Source organism: Amphimedon queenslandica, unplaced genomic scaffold, assembly GCF_000090795.2.
Source record: "Amphimedon queenslandica unplaced genomic scaffold, v1.1 AMPQUscaffold_10379_Cont17065, whole genome shotgun sequence".
NCBI lineage: Eukaryota > Metazoa > Porifera > Demospongiae > Haplosclerida > Niphatidae > Amphimedon > Amphimedon queenslandica.
The window spans coordinates 1-6,775 of NW_003549351.1; the positions used below are offsets into that span (position 1 = coordinate 1).

Sequence of the window (6,775 nt, forward strand, 5' to 3'; positions counted from 1 at the left end):
CACAACGTGAACACTAAGAATAAAATAAAATAAAATAAAATGGAGTACAACAATCAACACTTTCTCCTCCACTTACCCATCTAGATGAGGGGCGGGTCTGGTCGTGCTAAAGGGGGTGTGGCAGCATTATTAATATGGGTGTGGCTATGACGTACATAAAGAACTGAGAGCCGTTTGTGTCTGAACCTTTATTCGCCATCGAGAGGAGGAATGGTCTGTCATGCTTCAAGGATAAATTCTCATCTAAAGAAAAATACCCCATCACATTAACAAGACTCCAGTTATAAAAATCTAATATACATGTATACAGGATAGCAACACTCTCTATAGCGTACACCTCCATTTAACAGACAGCACCTAGTGTACCAATTACATTCCTTACTGTATAGAATAACCTCCACATAAAGGACACCTCTGTATAACAGAGACACTGTCTTGTACCAAAGTGTCCATTATATAGAGGCTAGTCTGTACTAATTAATTACTGACTACACCCATAAAGTAGTATATTAATTAATACTTGCCTTTAAAGAAACCGCCATATATGGACTCTCCACCACTTCCATCACCTATTTTAAAAAATAATAATTAAATAATTTTTTTAAATTTATTTTTTGTACATACCTTTAACAAAGTCCCCTCCCTGTACAATGAATCCCTTTACTATCCGATGGATTGGAGTCCCCTTGTAGTGTAGAGGCTTAAACGTTGTCTTACCTTCTCCTTTCTCTCCTAATAAATTTAATAAAAATGGAGGGAAAACAAAATGGCGCCCACCTGTACAAAGGCAGCGGAAATTCTCACAGGTCTTTGGTGCATCATTAACGAATAGTTCAAAGACTATCCTCCCAGCTAAAGGGAAAGGAGAGAGATCAGTAGATTAAAGTATATTGCAGACTTACAAGGAACAGAATTAATGGAAATATCAAAGAAACATCTTGGGAGAGGCATTGTGCATCACGTGGTCTCTAGCTAATAGCTAGATAGCACCGCCCACAATGCGGAGGAGTGGCTCTTGTGGTTTCTTATCTTGCAGAAATGGAATCTCTTCTTGATTCTCGTCCTAGCTTGCAAGAGCTCATGAAGAAAGTGTGCCTTAAAGCTAAATGGTACGAAATTGGCGTGAGGTTGGGTCTAGATTCAGACGAGCTAGACGCAATCAATTCTTCCCCAGACAGTCCAGGCGTCAAAACTAGTCGCATGTACAAGCTGTGGCTGAATTCTAATCCACAAGCAACTAGGAGAGAGCTTGTAGAAGTACTGGAAGATATGGAGTGCAACAGACAAGCTGCTGAATACAAGGAGTATCTTAAACAAAGCATTGAAAAAAGTGAGTTATCACATTAGAAGTACATTTTGTCATAATGCAATATTAAAGGCTGTGTCTACAGCTCCAGTAACCGGACGTAGTTTGCAATGCTAGAGCTCCGGCAGTCCGTTTTTCTCCGTAAAACAGCTTGTGCGCATGCGCAATAGTGCAAAATGGAACTTGGTCTTTTTATCAAGAAACACTAAACCCTAACCCCAAAACCCTACGATCCCGGAGGCTAAGATGTACGAGAGGGTGCTCTAAAAACTAAACACTAAACCCCAATCCCAAAACCCTACGACCCCGGAGGCTAAGATGTACGAGAGGGTGCTCTAAAAACTAAACACTAAACCCCAATCCCAAAACCCTACGACCCCGGAGGCTAAGATGTACGAGAGGGTGCTCTAAAAACTAAACACTAAACCCCAATCCCAACCCTACGACCCCGGAGGCTAAGATGTACGAGAGGGTGCTATTTCTTGACCAAAAAAAAAGCCAAAAAAAAAAATTGCAAAAAAGATATTTTTAAAAAGAAAAAAAAAAATCAAAAACTGCAGCATAGTTTCACTCAGTAGTCCTGACCGGATTCGAACCCCTGACCATATCCGTGCAATCCACACCAGCCTCTCCACTGCACCACCACGACCCTGCTGCATCATCAACGCTGGTTGTTGTATTTATACTCGGTTTCTATAATATAAATCAGTGTATTATTAATGCTGGGGCGTAGCCCCAGTATATATATAGGGGCGAAGCCCCTATTACCGGAGCTCTAGCACTGCATACTGTGTCCGGTTACCGGAGCTCTAGACACTTCCAATATTAAACCGTAATGCATATTAATGTAAGGTCTACATAGAAATATCTCAAAATTATATTTAAAAATAACGATGATAATAATAATTGTCATTAATTTTTAGTTACACCAAGACCAGAACCTATTCCACCAGAAGGTACCTCTACCTCTACTCCCCAAGAGTCTACGGAAAGTATAATATTGCCCCCACGTATATATATGGTAGCATTTATATTTATAGCATTTTTAGTGTTTATAATTTTACGTTCACCACCTCCTGATTTACATACACATACACCCCAAGTTATTAAACTGTGTGGATCAGAGCTACGTGACAAATACATTGATACTTTAACAAATCAGATGAATTCAGAATATCCTACAGCGGGTCGGACTTCAGTGCCTGTTAATATTCCATTCATACCCTTAATATCAATTGTAGTTAAAAATAAAAGTAAAGAAACTGCTGAATGGTTACTCAGTACAACTCCTAAAGATGTTGTTCAAAATAAGGAAATCATGAAAATTCAAATTGAAGATATATTAAAGCCGGTGTCAGAGAAACGATTAAGATTTGTACTAATTGAAGGAGAGCCTGGCATAGGAAAAAGCACATTAGCTAAAGAGCTAGTGTTACGCTGGGCCAATAGATCTGATAAATTATTGAGCAATTATGACATTGTGTTTTTTATTCAGCTGCGCTTTGAAACTTACCACAAAGCTACAAGTATTGAAGATCTTTTTGTTGACTTGGATAATCAAACTATTAATATGACAGATTTAAACATAGAAATTAAGAAAAGAAAAGGAGCAGGTATCCTGTGGATATTAGACGGCTTTGATGAGCTTCCAAGTCATTTAAGAAACAATTCAATTCTTATGACACTTATAAAAGGTGTCATTCTTCCAAAGTCAACAGTCATTGTCACCAGTAGGCCTGTTGCTAGTGATTTATTGCTTGAACTTTTAAAAGATGACAACTCAAAACGTATCAGTCTCAGAGGCTTTGATTCCACTAAAATAGGGGAATTTGCTTTAAAATACTTTAATGACAAAGACAAAGCTTCAAATTTTTCTTCTTATTACAGTGATAATATTGTGATTGAGAGCATGCTTTATAATCCACTGAACTGTTTCATAGTGTGTACAATATTCAATGACTTGATAGCCACTAATAATGAACAGTATCCACAAACAATGACATCACTCTACAATCATTACATTCGTATCTTACTCAAGAGGCACCTCATTAAAACAAAACTCATATCAGATATAGACTATAAAATGCCTCAACGTTTGATGCTTGAAACTGATTTTAATAATCAGCTACTGCAGGACGTTTGGGAAAACTTTTCACTTATTTCTAAAATAGCCTATGATGGTGTGATGGAGGAGCAATATGTTTTTGAAAATAAGCTTCACAATGTCACTAAACTGAGTATGATGGATACAATTTTTAGTTTTTTTCTTTATGAAAAAAACGAGTCTAGTAGCTTTTTACATACTACACTACAAGAATACTTTGCTGCAGTTTATCTTGTTAATAACAAGTCAAAATTTACTATTAAGAAATATAAATTACAAGAAAACCTTGAAGTTTTTACGTTTTATGTTGGAATCTGTAAAATGACTAACAAAGATGTGAATTCTAAAGTAATGGATATTTTAAAGCAAGATATTTCTCGACACTGGTATACTAAACATGTAACTATTGGCAGTGTATTGCTAAGGTGTCTCTATGAAGATGATTCACTACTATACAACATAGGCTTGTCTGTTAACCATTCATTGCAATTACACTCAGACTGGACCAGCACAAATTTTGATTATTATATTTATGGCTATCTCATTGCCCTTCACAAGATTACATATATAATTGACTTCTACTATTCAGATCAAATAAAAGCATTCAACAAGGGACTCCAATCTCAATCTCTTATTTCGAAAGGGAAAATAAATCTACGTGTATCAAGCTATTCTTCTGATAATGACAGACGAGTATTTAAAGGGAAAATAAATCTACGTGTATCAAGCTATTCTTCTGATAATGACAGACGAGTATTTAATGAGCTATTACTTATGCCTAGTGATCCAGTAATTAAAATGGAAATATCTCCATTCAATGACTTTAATTTGGAAATTTGTCAAATAATTTCTAGATTTAAATTATTGGAAGAGATTACAGTATCTGCTGCTATATTGTCTACTTGCTTGTCTTTAAAAGAAAATCCTTTAAAAGAAAATCCTTTACTAAAACTAAATACATTAAACACAAATATTGGATATCTTTTGCATGAAAATGAACTCAAAACACTGGAACAACTTATTGCTCCTGGTAGGCCATTAAAATATTGGATGTTGCTGTAAGAACCGATGCCTCATCAGCCTCATATTACAGTTTTATGAAGATTTTAAACATAATTAAGACAAAAACATCTCTGGAAGAACTGAAAATTCATGAAGATTTAATTGTTATGTATAATGAATGGACAAATAGCTATATCAGATGGACTAGAAGCACTAAGAGTTTAACAGTTTCTAATTATGAAACATTCTTTAGTTATCACATACAAATAAAAAATGAAATCTCAACAATACAACTGTCTTCTTTTACCTCATTTACTTACATTAAGACTAGCAAGACTAAGAGTGTGGACATGTGGGGCAGATGGACTGTGGTAAATGTCACTGTATACTCGGAATCAACAACATTTAAACTAAACCACTTCATTGATGCTTTTCGTGAGTGCATTATTAAAAATACAATAAATAAAACAATAGAAATAAAAAACTTAACATGTACAATTATTGAACAAGAAAAATTGTATCAGCGTTATAATCGTAAATTGTGCCGCAATGAAGAATATGATTCAGTTAGGCAGTTTATCTACAATATCTTATTCTTCTCAATTGTTACTATATTAATTCAAATAGATGTAGAACATGTTAATGTATTAACAATATGTATAGACTTAGTTTCAATGTACATGTTCTTACACAACCTACCCATAGATTTACTATATTATGTCTATGTGTATATACTATATTTAGAGAGATCTAGAGAATTTCCAGTAATACAGAAACATTTATCATTATTATTATCATTATTATTATTATTATTATCATTATTATTATTATTATTATCATTATTATTGTCATTTTCATTACCATTATTAAACATATTAATTTCACTCATATTATTCAATTCACTTATATTATTAATTTTACTCATATTATTATTACATTTAGTATTATTACCATTGTTCATTTTATATTATAACATGAATGGTAGAATTTCTTATTACATTACTGCACTTTTATTCACATCTACAATATCAAGAGTACTCTTGACAATACTCTTGACAATACTTATATGCATATTTTTTGCTGCATTTCCAGTTTTATTTGCTCCTTTACTTACATGTAGGTCATTTATGTCCTATACAATGCCAATCCTAATTTTTTACAAAGTTTGTACAAGCATACACTGAATTATTAATTTTTTAACAATAAAAATATTTTTCAATCCATCACGTCAACTCATTAACTTGCCAGCTATGTCATTAGCTATAATGCGGTCAAAAATGATACAGACTAATTAACAACAACAACAACAACAACAACAATAATAATCAAAAATGAACAGACACAATGTGTCCCATACAACACTAAGTGACACATACAGACCCAATCAATCATTATATCAATCAGGTAACACTAGCTCCATGTCATGTAGTTTGTCCAGTAAACTCTGTATCCCCTTCTCTTTAGCTAGTTCAGATCCCAGTACCTCCATTATCTGACTCACATACTTACAACCAAACATCATTAGCAAGATTATCTACACAGGAAGGAGAGTTACTATGATCCATGTACATGTATTGGTTCATTAGTATTATTAGTAATTCAAGGAAGGATTGATGTAGTACAAGGTTTATGAGTACATGTACATGAGTTTGATGGACAACTAGCATAGTCTATTTTTAGGTATGGGTGTGGCTTGTTACTATAAATAGCAGCTATAAATAGTAACATACATTCCTCTACCCTACACTATACAATACAATGTACATGATAGTGTCCTTACTTCTTTATTGCTGGTAGTGTCAGGTGTATTTCCATCTGATAGTGTGGTCTGTATATATTTTGAAATGTGTTGTATGATCAGTACACAACTGCTGTATAACGCTGAGGCTAACTCTTCTGATTGAGGCAGCTGCTGGGCATCAATTAGAACTAGAAATAAAATAAATTTAATATACACATAATGTGTGTTGGTTACCTGATGATCTATTGTTGCGAGTTGAATTAGACCTTTTAACGAGGGACTTTAAAATTGACGTTACTTTAAGAATACCTTCAAAATGCTCACAGACAATCTACCAAAAGAAAATAAAGTTACAGGTACACATTATTACTTACCTGTCTGCTGGCTGAGTGTATATATCCATTATACTCCTTCAATGATATTAATGTATAACTGGTACTAATAGTGACAGATTGCTTCAGTAACCCTCTCATACAGTGAGTGCAGTGCTCAGTACACTGGGGACACTGAGGAGGGAGGGAAGAGGAGGAACATTCCAATAATAGTTTAAGAGCCTCTTTGAACCTCTCCTTTAACTAATGGAGGGAGAGAGAGAGGGTGAGGGAGAGAGAGCAAAATGATT

General features: G+C 34.4%; 3 protein-coding genes across 4 annotated transcripts; 1 reads left to right on the forward strand and 2 right to left on the reverse strand.

The window, feature by feature from the left end:
• Positions 1-996, reverse strand: LOC100640181 (peptidyl-prolyl cis-trans isomerase G-like). Of its 2 annotated transcripts, none has more exons than XM_020006106.1 (6): positions 903-996; positions 778-852; positions 625-732; positions 525-569; positions 77-243; positions 1-13 (listed from the first exon to the last, which is right to left on the reverse strand). In XM_020006106.1, exons 1-5 carry the CDS (start codon positions 949-951, stop codon positions 107-109), a joined length of 414 nt encoding a protein of 137 aa, XP_019861665.1. In that variant the 5' UTR covers positions 952-996; the 3' UTR covers positions 1-13; positions 77-106. The 2 variants fall into 2 exon arrangements, with proteins under 2 accessions (XP_019861665.1, XP_003391208.1); XM_003391160.3 differs by lacking the exon at positions 1-13 and having other exon boundaries at positions 73-106; positions 156-243.
• A 14-nt stretch (positions 997-1,010) lies between these two features.
• Positions 1,011-5,291, forward strand: LOC109590188 (NACHT, LRR and PYD domains-containing protein 13-like). Its single transcript, XM_020006105.1, has 2 exons — positions 1,011-1,330; positions 2,230-5,291. Exons 1-2 carry the CDS (start codon positions 1,039-1,041, stop codon positions 4,470-4,472), a joined length of 2,535 nt encoding a protein of 844 aa, XP_019861664.1. The 5' UTR covers positions 1,011-1,038; the 3' UTR covers positions 4,473-5,291.
• A 384-nt stretch (positions 5,292-5,675) lies between these two features.
• On the reverse strand, positions 5,676-6,728 carry LOC100640306 (uncharacterized; the record flags this gene model as incomplete). The annotated part of the gene is made up of 4 exons (XM_003391161.3): positions 5,676-5,946; positions 6,193-6,341; positions 6,388-6,484; positions 6,528-6,728. Coding segments are annotated over 4 exons (585 nt in total), but the record flags the coding sequence as incomplete, so codon positions are not given.
• Positions 6,729-6,775: the final 47 nt, after the last annotated feature.

What these genes read in the sequence shown, in the direction of transcription:
- LOC100640181 (XM_020006106.1), bottom strand. Translation starts at nt 951, where the DNA reads ATGCCTCTCCCAAGATGTTTCTTTGATATTTCCATTAATTCTGTTCCT. An exon ending in TTCCATTAATTCTGTTCCTT is followed by an intron (nt 853 to 902) that starts GTAAGTCTGCAA and finishes CTTTCCCTTTAG; the next exon opens with CTGGGAGGATAGTCTTTGAA. An exon ending in ATATGGCGGTTTCTTTAAAG is followed by an intron (nt 244 to 524) that starts GCAAGTATTAAT and finishes ATTTTTCTTTAG; the next exon opens with ATGAGAATTTATCCTTGAAG.
- LOC109590188 (XM_020006105.1), top strand. Translation starts at nt 1,039, where the DNA reads ATGGAATCTCTTCTTGATTCTCGTCCTAGCTTGCAAGAGCTCATGAAG. An exon ending in TAAACAAAGCATTGAAAAAA is followed by an intron (nt 1,331 to 2,229) that starts GTGAGTTATCAC and finishes ATTAATTTTTAG; the next exon opens with TTACACCAAGACCAGAACCT.